At 45.3% G+C, this 20,510-nt stretch overlaps 1 protein-coding gene across 1 annotated transcript; it reads left to right on the forward strand.

Annotated features, from left to right (window-relative positions):
* The first annotated feature begins 4,498 nt into the window (after positions 1–4,498).
* Positions 4,499–19,804, forward strand: C22H16orf78 (chromosome 22 C16orf78 homolog). Its single transcript, XM_037816522.1, is given in 5 exon segments — positions 4,499–4,648; positions 7,326–7,424; positions 7,978–8,095; positions 17,274–17,526; positions 19,657–19,804. Coding segments are annotated over 5 exon segments (768 nt in total).
* Positions 19,805–20,510: the final 706 nt, after the last annotated feature.

The following is a 20,510-nucleotide window of genomic DNA, read 5'->3' on the forward strand; positions in this document are numbered from 1 at the left end:
GCCATTAAACAAACAGGAAACTACAAATGCTGGAGGGGATGTGGAGAAATTGGAACTCTTATTCATTGTTGGTGGGACTGTATAATGGTTCAGCCACTCTGGAAGTCAGTCTGGCAGTTCCTTAGAAAACTAGATATAGAGTTACCATTCGATCCAGCGATCGCACTTCTCGGTATATACCCGGAAGATCGGAAAGCAGTGACACGAACAGATATCTGCACGCCAATGTTCATAGCAGCATTATTCACAATTGCCAAGAGATGGAAACAACCCAAATGTCCTTCAACAGATGAGTGGATAAATAAAATGTGGTATATACACACGATGGAATACTACGCGGCAGTAAGAAGGAACGATCTCATGAAACATATGACAACATGGATGAACCTTGAAGACATAATGCTGAGCGAAATAAGCCAGGCACAAAAAGAGAAATATTATATGCTACCACTAATGTGAACTTTGAAAAATGTAAAACAAATGGTTTATAATGTAGAATGTTAGGGGAACTAGCAGTAGAGAGCAATTAAGGAAGGGGGAACAATAATCCAAGAAGAACAGATAAGCTATTTAACGTTCTGGGGATGCCCAGGAATGACTATGGTCTGTTAATTTCTGATGGATATAGTAGGAACAAGTTCACAGAAATGTTGCTGTATTATGTAACTTTCTTGGGGTACAGTAGGAACATGTTGGAAGTTAAGCAGTTATCTTAGCTGTCTTTTTCTTACTCCCTTGTTATGGTCTCTTTGAAATGTTCTTTTATTGTATGTTTGTTTTCTTTTTAACTTTTTTTTTCATACAGTTGATTTAAAAAAGAAGGGAAAGTTAAAAAAAAAAAAGAAAAACAAAAAAAAAAAAGAAAAACAAAAAAAAAAAGAAAAACAAGGAAAAAAAAAAGATGCAGTGCCCCCTTGAGGAGCCTGTGGAGAATGCAGGGGTATTCGCCTACCCCACCTCGATGGTTGCTAACATGACCACAGACATAGGGGACTGGTGGTTTGATGGGTTGAGCCCTCTACCATAGGTTTTACCCTTGGGAAGACGGTTGCTGCAAAGGAGAGGCTAGGCCTCCCTATGGTTGTGCCTAAGAGCCTCCTCCTGAGTGCCTCTTTGTTGCTCAGATGTGGCCCTCTCTCTCTAGCTAAGCCAACTTGAAAGGTGAAATCACTGCCCTCCCCCCGATGTGGGATCAGACACCCAGGGGAGTGAATCTCCCTGGCAACGTGGAATATGACTCCCGGGGAGGAATGTAGACCTGGCATCGTGGGACGGAGAACATCTTCTTGACCAAAAGGGGGATGTGAAAGGAAATGAAATAAGCTTCAGTGGCAGAGAGATTCCAAAAGGAGCCAAGAGGTCACTCTGGTGGGCACTCTTACGCACACTTTAGACAACCCTTTTTAGGTTCTAAAGAATTGGGGTAGCTGGTGGTGGATACCTGAAACTATCAAACTACAACCCAGAACCCATGAATCTCGAAAACAGTTGTATAAAAATGTAGCTTATGAGGGGTGACAATGGGATTGGGAAAGCCATAAGGACCACACTCCACTTTGTCTAGTTTATGGATGGATGAGTAGAAAAATAGGGGAAGGAAACAAACAGACAAAGGTACCCAGTGTTCTTTTTTACTTCAATTGCTCTTTTTCACTTTAATTATTATTCTTATTACTTTTGTATGTGTGCTAATGAAGGTGTCAGGGATTGATTTAGGTGATGAATGTACAACTATGTAATGGTACTGTGAACAATCGAAAGTACGATTTGTTTTGTATGACTGCGTGGTATGTGAATATATCTCAATAAAATGAAGATAAAAAAAAAGAGAATAGGTGTGTATGTGTGTGTGTGTGTGTGTGTGTGTGTGATAACTAATTTTCTTACCTAATAATAAGATAACTCTTTCCTATGACTAAATAGTCTTCTAAAAATATTTTAATGACCACGCAAATTTAAATGTGTGGCCCCACCATAATTTATTTAACCCGTTCTCTATTGTTGTACACTTGGGTTTCAAACTTTTCGGTTTTTAAAAAAATACTATGATTAACATCCTTATAGCTTAATTTTGATAAATCCTTAATACTTTATTTAGGATGAATTCTGAAAAGTGGAATTGTTGGTTTATGAATACACCCATTGCAGGGCTTTTATTTTGTCAAACTGTCCTTTGGAAAATTTGTCACCAAGTAGCGCGGATGTCAGAGGAAGACCCACCTTCCTCAGACACCTGCCTGGATTTGACCCAAGCTCAGCTTCCATCGCCATGTGGAAGTCCAGAGCCCCGTCTGGATTCCATGAGTCCCTGGGTTCACATTTGCGTCCTGCTTCTGCCCTTCACATCTTCCTGATGTTGATCCGTATTTGAATTCCACTCACCCGCAAGCATTTCTTAAGTTCGGTAAATTTACTAGAGGTTGGGGTCCAGTCACATTGTGTGTGTGTGACCTTCCTCCATCTCATTGGCTCCCTCCTCCTTTCTCTTCCTTGACTCTTCAGAGCCACAAGGATATCCTTCCCCCTGACTTCATGCAGAATAGTTCCACCACCATTTACACACCCTCAGGTTCCATTCTAAGCACTCAGAACATTATTTTACCCCCCAAACAAAAACAGTCCATTTTCTAAGAGGATTTGACATGCATAAAATTTATCCCATCTCTTTACCTGCTGCATATGAGTGCCTTATTTCCTGGGCTCCTGCCAATGCTGTCCTAGTACTCTGTTTTCTTTATTCAGTTTCTGTTAAACTCTAAAATGTCTGTTGGTAATACCTAGAATATGTTCATTCCTATTCTTTCATTCTTTCATAAATAGTCTTTCATATTTATTCTTTCATTCTTTCCACAAATATTCACTGAGCATCTACTATGTGTGTTCTGGGTATGTGGGATCAGGCAATGAGTGAAGAAGACATCCCTGTGCTGCTCATGGAGATTAAAGTCTAATGGGACTAGTTCTGAAGGGAAGTTGGTGTCCAGGAGTTTAGGAGTCAAAGTCAAAATTCCTGACCTTGGCGCTGAATTGGAGGAACACAGTGGGAGAAGAAATAAATTTTGCTAAGGGAATTGCCAAGGAAGTCTTCTCAGAGGAGGTGGAACTTCACAAGGGAAGGATGAGGAAAGCTTCTACAGGTAGAGGGATCAGGGAAGGACATTGCATCCTAAGAGAACATCACAGACAAAGTCTTGAACTCATGAAAGCCTGAAAGATGTTGAAGAACAGCAGCGAGACAGACTGACTGGAGCTTGACTTTCATGCTATGTTTTCAAAGAGTAAGCCTGTGGATGAATCTCCCAAACATATCGTAAAGTGAAAGAAGACAGATACAAAGGACTACATGGTGAATGATTCCATTTGTGTAAATTTCAAAAACAGGCAAAGCAAATCTGTGGGATTAGAAGCCAGGTTACCCCTGGGGGAGGGGTGGTTACTAGCAGGGAACATCGGGGGAAATTTGGGGGTACTGGTTACACAGGTGTCTTCACTTGTGGTTTTGGCACATGTCTGTATATATAGTTTCCTTCAATAAAAGTTGACTCTCTTCTCCCTGTTTGATTCCTTTATTGTCTTGTCTTTGCTCAGATCCTACCTGGGCCTCCAAGGTCCTGCATGGTCTGGCCTCTTCCCACCTCTCCAAAATCATTTCTCAACCCCTGGTGCTCCACCACCCTGGCCTTCTATTGTGCCTCCATCCTGCCACGGGACCTTTGCACACGTGTGTCCCTCTGGCCCAGAACCCCAGTGAAGCCTACTTATTACCTTTCTGCTCCAAGCTTGCGTGACAGTACCCCCACCCCATCCACGTCTAATTCTGCTGTTATGGACTTTTTGCATTTCTTTCCTTCTGAGCACTTCGTCATTATGCATTCACAGGGTAATTATTTGGCTACTGCTTTGACTTTCCCACTAGCACAAATATTTTAGGAGGTCTGCGAATATGTTTTTGTCCTGCACAATGCCTGGCACATAGTTGTTGCCTGCTCGCTATGTGTTGAATGAATAAATTGAATGAGTGAATATAGAAGCAATTGATCCTATAAAAACTTCTATCTAATTAGAGTACATTGTGGGTGCTGCATGAAGGAATTCGGATTTTTTATAGGTAATAGGGAGCCATCAAAGGTTTTTGATAAAAGGAGATTCGAGAGCTGATCTTTTAGAAAGATCTGTGTGGCAATGGAGCCAGAGAGGCCGTAAGGCAAGCTGTGGCAGGGTCCAAGTGGGAAGCGGTACCTAAAGAGGGGCAGTGCCAGGTGGGGAAAAGTGGAAGGTAGTCAATGGACACCTCTACTCTGACTACATGGGTCAGCAGCAAGCCCGACAGTGACCTCACAATCGCCCCCCAGATTCTCCTCTCTTTAAAGGCCAACAACCCAGCAGCTGGAAGCCACACTCTGCCTTGTATGTCACCCAGGCAAGCAAGTAGAGACAGAAGGATCAAGACTGTGAGAGAGGGACGTTCCCCCACCCAGAGCACGACCAAGACTCCATCATGGTAGAAAAGTCAGAGGACCCAAAGCACATGATGCCCACAGAATGGAAGTCCATGTGGAAGACTGCCGAGGAGAGGAAAATGTTGGACCTCACCCGGGTGTTGGAGTGGATGGAGCGGAGGCAAGGCAAGAAGAAGAACGCTCCCCAGGTATGTGTTCAGGCGGGGCCAAGGGCAGCAGCTTCGGGGCTCCTCACTGCTGGCAGGATCGGCTCCTGCCCACCGTCCCCTGCCACTTCCCTCGTTGACAGCTTCAGGGTCAAAGGGCAATTCTCACTGTCACTATCCCCACCAGACTTCTACTAACACACTTCTCCATTTCTCCCCTGCATCAGAGCTAGTTCTAACCTGCCCTTTCCTCTTTCTTCAGGAACTATGGCAACCAATTTGGCCTCAGTTTCCCCTAGAGCTCCCCCCTGGGCTCTGAAGAAGGCCCATCATGGATGGGTGTCCTCTCTACAGAGGATGCTACCTGGTCTCGAATCCCCCAACCCCTAGAACAAAATGGGTGAGAACTAGCAGTAGGAATGGAGGTGCCCTTTCCAGAGCTGACTCCAAGCTTTACTGAGCTCAGCACTGCACACGACTTACCTCATCCGCTGCTCCCAGCAAGGCTGCAAGGAGGCGCCATCACTACTCCTCAGTCGAAGGAGAAATGAGCACAGGATCACACGGTCAATAAAGGGCAGAGCCAGGGCTCCCACTCAGATTTACCCAGTTCCCAAGCTCAAGGGCTTTGCTGGGTCAACTCCCCACGTCACCTCCACTTCACCTGCTTTATTCAGTTCAGCACCTCCTGCCTTTCGGGAAAACCCCCATTTTGTTTATGTGCTTGCATGTATCATTTATAGTCAGAAAGACCTCAGCTGCCAATTCCATCAGAATGATGACACACATGCAGACAAATATATTATGCATTAAGGTGCTAAGGGTTTAAAGATAGCCTGCTCCCCATCTACCACCACCACGGTGACTCTGCACCCATGTTTCTTACAGAGGGGGCAGGGCTCGACTGCAAGTTCACTGAGAACTAAATTTAATATTGTCACAGTAATTATATTCACTTTCGAGGCTCATATTTTGGATCCCACCTTCTTCCGCTAGGATTACATTTTAATAATATTTCAACAATTTTATCTTATATATGGCTTATATTGTAAATAATTTTGGACCCAGGAAGGGAACGAACTTAAATTGAAAGTACAGTAAAATCTTCAAGCAGCACCGTTACCCCTTTCAGGAAGCCTGTGGATTTGTTAAGGACGCCCCTAAGAAAGGGGGTGAGGCGTCCCTGGCAGGCCTGGTGCAGCAGCAGGTGGCAGGGGGCTTTTTGTGGAGATGGTGGGGGGGGTGTTGTTCACACCTCTTCAGCCCATCCCCTGAGGCCTCCTCTGCCTTCTGGGGTCAAGTCTGGCAATTCTGAGGCTCCCCTCTCTCACCAAGTCTCAGCCACAGAGGCTGGGGCATTGGCTGTGACAGTTTCTTTGGGTCTCAGGCATCACCTCATCAATTCTACTCGGCTTCCCTCAAAATCAGGGGAGGCTGAGGATTGTGGGGGGAGGGGTTGACGAGGATGACCCCTGGAGGTGGCCTTATCCTCTCCCCTCATAACCCAAAACTAACTCAGCCTGGGCCCCAACTTGCACCCCATCTCCCGCTAAGCCAAACAGAAGCCCTGAAGTTAACCAGAGCTCCCTTCGGCAGAAGGCAATTCCAGACGTCAGGCACCCCGCAGGCAGAGTCTCCCACACACCCAAGTGACTTCTCAGAACCTGCCTTGTGCCCCCCGTTATAACCACTAACATACACAGAGGGTGTGCTCCTACATGATTTAATTCACTTGTTTCTCACAACCACCCTCGGAGGTAGACCTTATTGTTATCCCCACCTTTCAGACGGAGAGAGTAGCAGCTTGCCCAGGGTTACTCAGCCACCCGGCAGGAAAGCAGGATTCCAATCCAGGTGTCTCACCTGGAGACTGGGGCCCTAGCACTGCCTCCCCCAGCCGGGGCCCAGAGAACTGCACTCTCTCCATCTCTGCATTTCCCTCGAGGACTCAGCAGACGCTCACCACCCAGGGATCTGCCTGGGATGCTTTCTGGCCGGACCACCCTGATGCACTCTGGCTGGTTCCTCCTGCCCCGGGCCCATGTAGACCCCAAATGCACCTGCCCAGCCCGCTCTTCCCCGGGAGCTGGGAGGTCAGCATATCCACGAGGGCTGCACAAAGGCGGGGCAGGCTCAGCTCCTTGATGGGTGCAAGGAGCACCGGTTGAGGAGAAAGGGGGGATGAATTCTGCCTAGAGGACTCTGAGAAGACAGAGGTGGGTGAAATGGGGTGAGGAGATGAGCAGGCTTCTGGGGCAGAGGGAGTGGCCTTAGTTGAACAGAGGTTCAGAGGTTGACTCGGCAGGACCTGCCTGAAAACACACCAGCCTCCCTGTGGTTCCAGACTGCCAGGCAAGTCACAGCCAGAAGGGCCATTTGGGGGCTGGAAGGAGTTCCTACCAGTCTGGGAAGTGGGACCCTTACATGGAGGGCAATAGGGAGCTAGTGATGGATTCAGAGGTGGAGAGGGACAAGGCCAATGTGGGGTTTGGAAAGTCATTCTGGAGGCCACGTGGCAGGGACACCAGGGTGTGGCTGGCAGCACAGAGACGGCAATGGGAACTGAGAACCAGAGTGTGGCTAAAGCAGGGTTTGGGTAGTGGGTGCCTTGTCCCCAGAGCACCTTCCCTTGACTGATGCCCAGATCTTCCTCTTTGGGGCAGACAGTGGTCTGTGCCCACAGGGGCAGCTACAGCCCTTTCCTCCCTTGTCTTTTCAGAAGCAGAAAACCAAGCAGGTGCCGAAGCTCCCTGAAGAAAAGGTGAAGGAACAAAAGAAAGCAAAAGGCATCCTGAAACCGCGGGGAGGGAACCGCCAGGTATGCTCCCCGGCAGGTGGCCCAGCCCCTCGCCACCCCCACCCCCATTAGATTCGCCATATTTAAGAGAGGCACCCACTCCTCTCTCACAGAGTGTGCAGCTATTTTTTCACATTAAGGCTCGGAATTCTGCTCCTGCCCCACATTGACACACAAATGAATCACCCACTGCCCCAGCTCCCACCCAGCAAACTGGCCCCCGCCGTGGGAAGAGCTGCATTCCCAAAGTAGAGTTTCGTTCTTCACACGTGTTTCATCTTCATCCTCTCACCTCTCTCCCCCCAAACCTTCAGGAGGGCCGTTTTAAATCTGAGACACCCGCAGCCTCAGGGGGGCCTCCCCGGGCACACAGCTAACCCGGCAGCCCTGGACCTAACTGGCTGCCAGGGCTGTGGTCCCCGGGGCTGCTCACAGCCTGCAGCTCCAGGTGCCCTTCCTTGCTCCCCTTTGCCTGCCCCATCAGCTGATTCTTGAAATGGCTCAGTCTGGGGCTGGCGGAGGCCAGGCCAGATCCTTTCCCCAGAGGGTAACTTCTCTCCTACTCCCCTCCAAGACCACACTGAAAAAGTCCAAGAAAGAGGGGGATCCTGCCACACACCGAAGGCTCTACACAGTGGAGACAAAGGGAAAACGCCTCAGCATGTCCCCCAGCAACTACTCCAGGAAATCTGGTAAGGGAAGGCAGTGCCTGAGGATTCCAGAATCACCCTCGTCCCAGAGGGACCCAGAGCTCCCAGCACTCGTAGGGATCCTCTCCACGAGGGGCGTTCCAGGGGTCACACGGAGGGGAAGGGTCAGCTTGGCAAGCTGGGTGTGACTTGGGCAGGGGCAGGGCCTGCCCAGGCTCAGTCTACACCTGGGAGCTCTCTTCTCAGGGAGCCAGCATAATGCGTCCCAGCTTCCTTGAAGCCACTTTGGTGGGGTCCGAATGCATGAGTTCCAAATGATCTCATCAATGATATTCTGCGGCAATGTCAACTACAGAAGATTCCAAACCTGCTGGCCTGAAGCCTGCCCGGGGATGAACACCCATAGGGAGGGGAAGGCTCAGCTTATGCCAGATGCCTGGTCCCCAAGACTGCACGGGTTTGAATCCTGGCCCCGCCTCTCCATCACTAACTCAGTTGACCAACCCTGGGCAAATCACCGCCATCTCTGAGGCTCTGAGGTTTTCTCACCTATGAATGAGGACAATACCTCATAGTATGGTTGTGAGGATTTATTGAGGTCATGCTTGTAAAGAACAATGCCTGCCCCAGAGTAGGGGCTCCATAAATGTTAATAAATGGCTATTTTTAAGTAAAATGTTTATTAAAATTCTCAGGTTTTTGAAAAATAGGTGCATTTCTTATGTCTGGCCTCTTGGGATGATAAAGAGAAATCTGGAAGGGATTCCAATGAACCCAACAAAAGAGTGGGTGAGAGCCTTCCAGTGGCAGCTGCCAGTTCTCTTGCACAAAATTGCCCCCATTCTGCCCAACAAAAAGTCTTTTTTGCCTTTTTTTCATTTAATACACCAAAGCTATCATAATCAAACTGCTGTCATCTGCCTATCAGTTTTAAATATGGTTGGCTCTAAATGCAGGGTGGGATCCTGGATTGAATTCTGGAAAACTAAAAGGACATAAGTGGGAAAACTGGGAAAATCCACACTCACAAAATAAATCCCACAAAAACTCTGTAATGTACCAATGTTAATTTCTTAGTTTTGACAAATTGTACTGAGGGTTATTATGTAAGATGCTAACATTAGGGGAAGTTGGGTGAAGAGTATATGGACACTGTACTGTTTTTGCAACTTTTCTATAAGTCCAAAAAGATTCTAAAATAAAAAGTTTATTTAGAAAATGAAATTAGATTGGCTATGCCCCATGGGAAGTCCTATACCTTTCCTGAAGTTTCTGTGGCTGCCCTGCCCTGGCTGGCCCCACAGCCCTGGTCCTGCTGGACCCCAAGCTCCCATCATCTCACCTCCAGTGGAAGTTCTCTTCTCCCTGCTCTAAGCCAACCCAGACACAGCACACAGCCCTGCTTCCTTGATTTTTCCAAACCTCTCCCCTGAAACCTTTGTAGGTAAGCAAAGCTTACTGAAGGTGTTGGAGTAAGGGAGGGCAAGAATTACAGCACAGAAGCATACACCCAACAAATTAGAAGGTAATTATGAGACATTTTGTTCTTCAAAGTCCTTTATTCCCTGGACACCAGGAGTTTTTTTCCTGGCTGCATTTCCCTGCAGGGGGAGCCTCCTGGTGTTTTCTCTCAACTCCAGGACTGGGTGAGGCAAACAAGGCACCCAGAGTGAGGGCCTCCTTAAAACTTGCACCCTCGGTGCCTCTTGTTGTTTCATTTGTTCCACTATCTCCTCAAATAGCCCATCAAGATATTTTCCACAGTCAAAATAGCCCAAGATATTTTCCCAAACAAAGGCAGTTCCTCCCCTAAGGGTAACTCTCCTACCAGCAAATGAAATAATTATTTTCATCTCACTGCACGAGGATGCCAGCAGGGCAGGCTGACTTACAAGCTATTTGCTCCTCTGCAGCCCTCTTCCTCCCCACCGCAAAGTAAACCCATATTGTTGGAAAGTGGTCGCTTTTTTCTCCCAGTGTAATACAGCCAGTGGCCACTGGGGGCAGCAAATAGGCCAGCACAGGTGCAGCAGGTGCACAGAGGCCTCCAGGCACCACGTGGGCAACCCAGGTGTGGTACCCAGGGCTGAGTCAGGGCTGGGCCTGGGCACAGCAAGGGGAGCTTCTTGTGTAGGATGGCAAGAGGCAGGATCTGGAGTCAAGTGGACAAAAAAGCAGCCCCTGGGAAGGGCATGGAGCCAGTTAAGGGCTAAGGCAGGGGTCCAAGGGGAAATAAGAAGTGTGGGACAAGGAAGAGAGTTCACCCCCACTCAGCCCCTGAATCACTGGTTTCCTTGTCAAGAGTGTCCCAGGCTCCGTGCTTTCAGAGTGAGCCCTTTCTGTTCTCGAATGCCACAATTCCCTGTGGTCTGGTTGAGCAGGGATTTTTGGGGAATGATCCAATGCCTCCAGGTCTAGAATGTGACAAGTCAGGGAAAACAGTCTGAGAGAGAAGTGCTGTGGCCACCTGTATAGTCTTAGCCAACTCCTGCTCTTTTGTGTTTTACCAAAATCTGCATTCACCTGCAGATTCAAATTGGTGCCCACGGGTGGTGGTAACAATAATATTTATACAACCACAACAACAAATAACACTTCTAGTAACCCCTAGAAAGTCAACACTTCATCCCCATTTTACAGATAAGAAAATTGAGGCAATCAGGGAAAGACCCTATCTCAGCTGCTAAGGGATAGGGTTTGAGCCCCAGGGGTCTGAAGATACAGCCCATTCCTTTATCCACTTCAGTACCCCATCTCCGAATAGACCCTCACTGCTCTGGACTAGGCAGGTGGAGGGTCTCCAGAATGGGCTTCCAGGGTGCAGATCTAGACTGGATCCCAGGCCCTGAGTGTTTTGAATGGATGACATGTAAGTTTTCTGGCTCCAGAATCCCCAAACCTAATACAAACAGGAACAACAACTCTAATGTGTAGTATTTTTGATTTTCAAAGCAGAACATTTCACATTTGTCATCTCAGTTGATTTTCACACACACACACCCTCCCCCCGTCATGCTCCTTGAACTGCGAAACGCCATTTGGCCGTCTGGGATCCAACAGCCTGCCGCCACATCGACACTACGGGCCTCTTCTTTCTCCCTGATGGCCTCCCCTCCCTTGGGTTCTGTGAGTTTCCAATTTCCTCCTACCTCTTTCATCATGCCCCCACAGGCCTCTCTGAGGGCTCACCCAAAGAATCCCCACAAATGTTACCCCTTCTGCTCTCCTCTCCTCCCAGCACAATCTCCACGTGGGCCCAACCCAGACCCAAATCAGCAAGAGAAACCACACGTTTAACCTGTAGCTCTGGTCTTGATTCACCTCCTTTCTGTGCAGAAAAGATGCAAAGTACCCCACTTAGTCAGCCTTCTTCCCCTTGCTTTGTCTATTTCTCCATAAGGCTTCCCTGGCTTGTATGTCTTTCCCCTTAATTTTATTAACCTGTCTTCTTTTCTAGCTTCTTACTAGTCAACCTTCCTTTATCTCCCCCCTCCAATATCTAAATTTCCCCTTCTGAATTCTCCTCTGACTATTACTGCCCATGCCACATGTCTTTCTCTCCAGAGCCCCATCCACATCCCATTTACACTCTTCCTGGCTGACTTTATCCAAACCCATGGTCCTAACCACCATCTAACGATTCCCAAATCTAAATCTCCAGAGACCTCTCTCCTGAGCTCCATGTACACACTCCACTCCCAGAGTGAGCGTAGACACCCTGCAGGCTCTCTGCACACAGCGTGCCTTTCCTTTGTATCTGTCATCTCGGGGTGGCACCATCCAGACATGGTGACCCAAGTCAGAAGCCGGCAAGTCCACCCTGTCTTCTCCCCTTTCTCACCCTTCATGTCCCCATATCAGGTCCTGTAGATTCCACCCCTCCATGTCTTCCATCTCTTTCTCTCCCTCTCCATTCCCACTGCCAGTAGCTTAGTTTATTCCTGACCCCCTTCCACTATAAGAGCTTCCAACAGGCTCCAGACCTTGTGGCTTCTACAACAGCCTTTCTAAGTCATTTGTTATTTAAAGTATGTTTCTTGCGGGAAGCATATGATTGGGTGTTGCTTTTCCACCCAATCTGACAATTTCTGCTTTATAATTGCAGTGTTTGGACCATTTACCCTGATTCTGTTTTTAATTTGTTCCATCTGTTTTGTGTGTGTGTGTTCCCTTTTTTCCTCTTTTCCTATCTTCTTTTGGATTGAGTACTTTTTATGATTCCATTTCATCTCCTTTGTTGGCTTTTTAGCTGTAACTTTGTTACTTTGGTGGTTGCTTTAGGGTTTATGGCCTACATCTTTAAATTATTGCTGCCTACCTTCAAATAGCATTATATCACTTCTCTTAGGGCATAGAAACTAACCATGGTAGAGTTCCATTTCTCCCCTTCCAGGCTCTGTGCTAGTGTTGTCATGCATTGTACTTATCCACATGTTATAAATCCAATGTATTGTTATTATTTTTTGCTCAAAGCAATTATCTTTTAAAGTGATTTTTCTATTTACTCACATTTTAAAATATTTCCAGTTTACTTCATTCTTTTGTGTAGATCCAGATTTGCATTACTGTCACTTCCCTCCTTCTTTTACGTTTCTTGTGGTATGGCTTTGGTGGTGATAAATTCTTTCAGCTTTCCTATGTCCGATGAGGTCTTAGATCTTTGTTTCTGAAAAATATGTTTGCTGAGTTTAGAGTTCTGGACTGAGAAGCATTTTTTCTCTGTGTACTTTAAAAATGTTGCTCCACTGTCACCTTGCTTGCATTGTTTCCAGGGAGAAGTTGGCTGTCGTCCTTACCTTTGTTCCCTGTAATGTGTGCTTTTCCTTTGACTGCTTTGAAGATGTTCTCTTTGTTACTGTTTTTAAGCAGTTCAGTTATGATTTGCCTTGATGTCGTTTTCTTCATGTTTCTTGTGTTTGGGGTTCATTGAGCTTTTTGGGTCTGTGGGTTTGCAGTTTTCACTAAATTTGGAAAATTTTGCGATTATCCTCTTCATTTTTTTTAAGTCCTCCACTCTCTCCCTTGTCTTTTAGGGACTCTAATTTCATGTATTTGAAGTTCCACAACTCATTATTGATTTTCTTCCCAGTCTTTTCTCTCTGTGTGTTTTATTTTGCTGTTAATCCCATCCTGGGTATTTTTCATGCCAAACATTATAGTTTTCATCTCTTGAAATCCAACTTGGGTCATTTTTTACTTTCTATGTCTCTCCTTAACATGTTCATGGCTTGTTGAATATATGAAGTGTATTTATAATGGCTGTTTTCATGTCCTTGTCTACCGATTCTATCATCTATGTCATTTCTGGGTCTGTTTATATTGATTGATTCTTCTCAATATGGGTCATATTTTTATGCTTCTTTGAATGCCTGGTAATTTTGTTATTGGACACCAGACACTTTATGTTTGTGGGTGCTACCTTTTATTTTTTATTCTTATCATTATTTTTGAGCTTTGTTATGGGATACAGTTTAGTTACTTAGAAACAGCTTAATTGTTTTGAAGCTTGCCTTCAGCTTTGCTAGGCATGACCAGAGCAGTATTTAGTGTAGGGATCATCTGTCCCTGTTTCTGAGGCAACAACCTTCTGAATATTCTTCCTGATGCCCTGCAAAATATGAGGTTTCTCAACTATGACTTTTGGTAATATGAATTATTCCCAGTCCCAGGTTAGCTTCAGGAATGGTTCTACCTGCTCCTTTACAATGGTTCCTTCCTGTGCGGATTGATACTCAGTTGAAAGAAATATTTGGCACAATCTCTGGAGCTTTCTGTGCAGCTCTCTGCGGTTACTCTTACTGTGACCTACCCAAATTATCTATTTTCTGTACCCAACTCAGAGAGACAGCTGGGCTCTGCCTTGTTTCCCCCTCCCTGTGCTGCAACACAAACATTCTTTGGCAATAAGCTGAGGCAATCACAGAGCTCACCTCCTTTGTTTACCATCTCCCATGGATCACTGTTCTCTGGTGCCTATACAACATGCATAGTTTTTTTTTTTTTTTAAGGTAGAAGAGTAAATCCAGTCTTTGTTACTCCATCTTGACTGAAAGCAGAAGTCTCAGATTGGCCTTTCTGAAGCACAAACCTGATTGAACACATTGGGAAGCCATTGAAAATTTTTAAGAAGGTAGTTCCTGATTTGGATTTGAGTTTAGAAAAGTCACATTGGCAAGAGGCAAGTAAAAGTTTCTGGGAAAGCAGTTGAAACACATTTCCAAAGTAAATCATGGCAATGTCTGAGCAGGTAGACTGGGGAATGTGAATGTGTTTGGTTTTCCCCTCCTGAGCATCAAAGCCTAGAGCATTCTGTAGATGCCAGGCCAAGCATGCATTCTGAATGTAGAGGGCTGGAGGGCACTAACCCCTCCATCTCCATGAGTACAGAATCAGGCCCTGGAGGTCCAAACCTGGCCCACTAGAAATCTAACTTCAGCTGCAGACATACGGAGTGTGGGTTATTTTGTCCAAGGCTCTCAGTTTCTCTGGCTCTGACAACCTGAGTTTGCATCCTGGATCCACCACTACTTAGCCATGGGATCTTAGGCACATTGATTATCTCTCTGATCCTCAACTTGCTCATTTATTAAATGCATATGTTATGGTTGTGAGTCTAATAGTGCCCCCCCCGAAAGCCCCTTGAACACTGACTTGCATATAAGTCACTCAACAAATATTAGCTAACATGTATAATTTTCACTACCATATATATTTGTGTCAAAGAGGATATGCAGCTCATGATTCTCTTGGAACATAGCACAATTTCCACTATGCACAGACAACGAATGCAAATGCCACCTGATGCCATTACCCCGCCAGGCCCAGGTGCCAGGCAGACTACCATACTGGGCATAAAGAGGCCCAATTCAGCCACTAACATATTGTGAAAACTTGGGCAAGTCACATCCCCAATTCAGGCCTCTGTTCCTCCATTTACATAAGTATAGATTATCTAGACTTGTTACCCTAGGCAATAAATAATAACCATAAACCTATATGCACCGAAAAATATAGTCACCAAGGAGATAACAAAAACTTTAGAATTGCAAACTATAATTATAATTAACAAACTATAGCTTTACATCTTCTCAACAGAGAACATGCATTTTTACATGGCCAAAAACATTTACAAAAATCACCACCAGAAAGAAAACATTAATGTGCAAAAAGTAAAGATTTTAGGGCCACATTGTGTTATCCTAAGCCAATAATTAGAAATAAAATTAAAAGCTACCACCTAGCTTAACAACTAGAAATTAAGAAACATGCTCCCAAATTACTCTTGCTTTAAAGAGAAATTAATGGAAATAAATGTGTTTCATACTGAAATCTTTGGAATAAAGGCAACATTTATGCTCAGAGGAAAATTTATAGAAAATATTAAAAGTAAGAATAATTGTTCTTTTCTTTCCAAAACAAGTAACCAAAAGAAAGAACTAACACTTGTTAATTTAATAAAAATAAAAGAAAGAATTAATATGAAGAAGCAAAAAGTAATACATTAAATAATAGTTGAAGTTTTTAAAATACAGGAAAAAAATAGGTTGAAAAGATAAATCTAAAGCTAGCTCTTTGAAAAACCCAGTGACAAATAAAATGATGTTGTCATGTGCCTTGTTAAAAGCAGCACAAAAATATACAAGATTTCATATAAGAAAAGGCATATTGTGCTGATGCACAACACAGACATATTAATATGCAATATTTTTTAAAATCTAAAAGAAATGGATGATTTCCTAGCAACCACAAATTATCAAAATTGACACAATAAAGAGCAGAAAAGTTTAAACTGAGCAATTACCATAGAAAGATTGAAAAGGTGATTGACAGCTTCCCACTAAAAAAGGCATCAGGCAAAATGGTCTCACCAGATTCTGTGTAATTTTTAAAGAGCAGACAATCCCAATGTTGCTTCAATTATTGCAGACCATATAAAATTTCTGCATTGATTTAGCAAACCAGCATAACCTTAATATTAAAATACTGTACCAAAACTGTAGGCCAATCTCACATGATTATAGATACAAAAAAAAACTAAATAAAGTTTAGCAAATATAGTCTATCAATGTATGAAATGCACCATGACCAAGTGGGATTCATTCTAACAAGGAGTAAGTAATGGTTTAATATCAGGATATTTAACAACGTAATTTATCACATCAACAAATTAAAGAAAAAACTATGTGATCATAACAGTAAATGACAGAAAAGCATTAAGTATAATCAAGAAATTATTACCAATAAAAATTATGTAAACCAGGACTAAAACTGCTAAAATATTATTAAAAACATATACCAAAAATTGCAGCAAATATTCTAAATGGTGAAATGCTTAAATCATTTAAATTAAGATCAGGAACAAAATGGGGTTATGACAGTTTTCGTCATTCTTGACATTGTTTTGGGAGGTCTATCCAATGGAATAGGCAAAGAAGAGTACTATTTGTATGAATATTAGGGGGATATTTTCATTTTCCCCTAATATAATTTCATACCTACAAAACTCAAGAAATTCTAGTTAAAACCTAATAACATTTGTATGTTAGACAAATATGTATTTTTAAAACAATAAATTTTACCTGCATTAATCAAAACAAGCTGGAAAAGGAACTAGGCAGAAAATATTCCATTCTCATAAGGAAAAATCTGTACAATACTCAGGAGAAAATTTAACCAAAAGAAAAAAATCAGGTCTCATAGTTCTAGTCCCATATTTCATTCAGTACAAGCCCTATATTTGGGTCACATCAGACACTCACCATTTTCTGTTACAGATTTCGGGCTTTGTGCATGCTGTTCCTTCTGCCTGCAATGCTGTTCCTTCTGTGTGCAATACTCCTCTCCTTTTTCCATGTGGCAAACTATTTGTCCTTTAAAACCCAGATCAAAACTCATCTCCTCTGATACCTTCCCAATCCGCTTTGTGTAATTTCCTATAGGTGAACTCAGGCTGTGGAGGGAGGGGAGAAAAGATTGAGCAAAAGAGAAGGAAGGAGAAAGGCAGAGAATTAGGGAAGGGGAGGGAACTGGGAAGGCAGGACAAAAAGAGGGAGGAAAAAACAAGGACTAAGCAAATGCTACTGCAAGGCCTTGAAACAGCCTCGTAGCTCAGAACAGATATTATCTGAAGCTGGCGCCTTCTTTTAGCTCATCCCCTCAGCCTTTCCTACTTCTCACCTCTAAGGAGACCTAACTCCCAGTAACATCTGTTCAATTTCAGATATAGACATCAAGGATGTGATTGCCCTCGAGTCCACTCAGCGGTCAAACTCATACCGTTGACAAAACAGCTTCGAGCCCTTATTACCAGAAAGTTTCTTCACCAGCCGGAGGGCCACCTCCTCTAGAGACTGGATAGTCAAGATCCCTGAGACTGCCTATGAGCACAAGCTGAAAAGCCTCATGGAGAAGGGCACTGAACCCAAGATAGAGACGGTCAGGATGCTGAAGCCAGAGGAGGTGCTGAGCTGCCAGTGAGAAGCCCCGTGGGGGTGGGCATGGGGTGCCCTGGGAGAACAGGCTTTAGTCACTGAGCCGGGAGATCTGGCTGACTTCTGTCCCTGAGTCCCCTGCTCCAGGGCCGGAGCCCCTGGGATGGCTGAGCAGCCTCGCCAACTATCAGAACGTCTTCTGGATGGGTCCTCTGTTTTGATGCCGCCATTTTGTACCACCCTGTGGACACTTATACAACTCTTCCAGTAGTTCAGTTGGTTTCACAATACAAACTATGAGTTTTATGCAAAAAAGGAAAGAGTGAGTTGCTTAGGGCCTGTGGTGTTGAGATGCCTGTGATCCCCAGTGGATTGTTGCAGGTTTGGGGCTTTAGACCCCCAAAGAGACCATGAGCAAAGCGTTAACCCATTTGGCATTTACTACTCCTAAAGAGGGTCTCCCCTCTCCCTTGTTCTGTCTTATTTATCAGGACCCACTGGTGTTCAGAAACACCAGACAGCCTGCGCACCCCAAAAATCCAGCCATCCCTCGCCCTTGCCCAGGTTTATCCTTTGCTGTATAGATGTAACATAACTGATAAAGTTCAGAATCTTGAATGGAGAAGGAAAGGGGATAACAAATAACGTAGTCATCCTTGTAGAGTGGGCAGCAATAAATCAAAGCAGTACGTGCCAATGGCCTCAACTGCCTGGCAACTGAGTAGCCCCACGGCAAAGTCTTGCCAAGCTCACTGAGGGACAGCTGGGTGGAATGATGAGTCCCTGGCTGATGGGACTTCTGACCCCTGCTGACTGGTTCCCTGGATGGAGGACTTTGGCTATGGTTTTCAGGTTGTCAGGGCAGTTTTGACTGATTTGGGCCAACAAGTGGCCTACCTGGGCTCTGTGATGGGGAGAAAAGAGATTTGGACACGGCCTTTAGCCCCCTGGGGGTGGGGGCAGAGTATTTGGAAAGATGGCATCCATGAAACCAGTAGAAAATCATCCAAGAGAAAGAAGAAGGGGTCCAGAATGGAATCCTAGTGAGTGTCCACCTGTACACACGTGTGAGACCATCTGAGGCTGGGCTTTCAGAGAGGAGGAGGTGGGCTGTGGCCGGAGCTGTCAGGGCAGGCATTCCAGGTGCGGGGACTGGTGACTGGGGCCTGAGCTGGTCATGTGGACAGGGCACTCTGGGAAGATCCTGAAGGAGAAGGGAGGCCATTCCCTCTGGGTGGAAAATGAGAGGTCCAACAACACACAGCTCCTCCCCATACCACCTATAGTAAAGTATCCCCCCAGCAGACAGCCTGCGTGGAGGACCTGCCCCTCCTACCAAAACTGGGACAGGGTTGACGGTGAGCCAGGAGCTCTCTCATTATGGTGACAGGGACACTCTCCAGACCACACAATGCTAAGGGCATCAGTTTCATGATAGGACCTTAGCTAATATTTTTAATCAATGGCCTAGTTTTATAAGTGAATATTATTAAAAGAAATAATCCTACAACTTTGCTCATTCACTATCTCCACTTTCCTGTATCCTTCCACCTATGGCACCACTTAAATTATGCATAGATGGCAGTGATGCAAGAAACACATGAAATTTTACATTCTGATTATTTTCCTCTCTGCTTGATCTAATGTCATAGCCGCATTGTACCTTCCTCTTCCTAATACCATTTTAATCATGGCAGAAGAATACTTGAGATGGGGCATTCCATTATTTCCTTAACCATTCCTCTGTTGATGGAATTTTCCCATTTTCCTGTTGTTCATAACCCCAGAATGAACACCCCACATGTATATCGTGTATATAGCTTTTTCTTTCTGTTAACTTCTCTCCTTGGGATAAGAGGAGAACTTGAGTCTAGTTACTAAGTCAATGACAATGAGTCTTTTTTTTTTTTCACAGGAGTGGGTGGTGGCGGTGGTTTGTGCTTGGTGTCTATATTACCAAACTGATTTCCAAAAGAGTTACCCCTATCTGAACTCCCATCAACAGATACCTACTGTTTCATCAGGTCTCTCTGTCAGCTCCAGAAATGTCTGGAGAGGCGGTCCCTTTTGGAGGCCCCAAATTTGTTGCTGCTAACATCTAAGCTCTTTCCAATAAAACCAGAGGCTGTGGTGACCCCACCTTTAACTGCTCTTGGGCCTTCTCTTGTGCAGATACCTGAGGCTGTCCAAGAACAACATTCGGACCCTGCTGAAGCTGTGCAAGGATGCAGGAATGAACGTGGAAATCCACCCCCACATGGTTGAAGGAGAGATAGACGCTAGAAAGGTGTTCACCCGGAGCCCCAGCATAGCCCTCTAACTTGCCCCTTTCCCATTGCCGCCCTTCAGGCTCCATCTGCCATTGGCCCCATGGCCTGCCAGGCGCCATCTGCTGACACTACTCCTGGTCCTTCAGATTAAGTGCCTCCCTTTTAGGACACTAGCAATCAGAAAACAAGCCTAGAGTGCATGGATCATGGTGCTGATGTTGGGTTTGTCATCGCCATTCAAGTCAGAACCAACTTAGGAGACACTGCTGTTCTTCTCCCCATCTGAGCCCAAAGAAGACACCCATAGATAGGTCTCCTAGAGTGAGAAAAGGGGGACTCAGAGTCCCCAGAGGGAACCCAAGGACTCTGGGTTCCCTTCAAGGAAGGTCAAAGGGTTGAGGCCAGTTGAAGACACACCTACCCCAGGTCTGGCTCATCTCCTGTGCAGGCCTTTGCTTTACGTGGAGCTGGCATCCTTGCGAGTAAGTGAGGAGGAGGTCAGGGGGAGAGGAAGAATCTCTGTCACCCTTTTAAGACAAGGAAGGGGGACCCTTAGGTGCTTACCACCAAGGGGGAACTGGAACCTTTCAGAGCTGGTGGGTGCCTCAATGTCAGTGAGTCCAGGACTCATTATTCTCTTGAATAAAAGAAGCCACAGAGGGGCAAGGGATTTGCTCAGAGTCACACAAATGAGAAATGGCAGAACTAGGCCAGTTGTCTTAGTCTCCACTCTGCCTTCTTGCACAACAGACTCCG

This window comes from Choloepus didactylus, chromosome 22, assembly GCF_015220235.1.
Source record: "Choloepus didactylus isolate mChoDid1 chromosome 22, mChoDid1.pri, whole genome shotgun sequence".
Classification (NCBI taxonomy): Eukaryota; Metazoa; Chordata; class Mammalia; order Pilosa; family Megalonychidae; genus Choloepus; species Choloepus didactylus.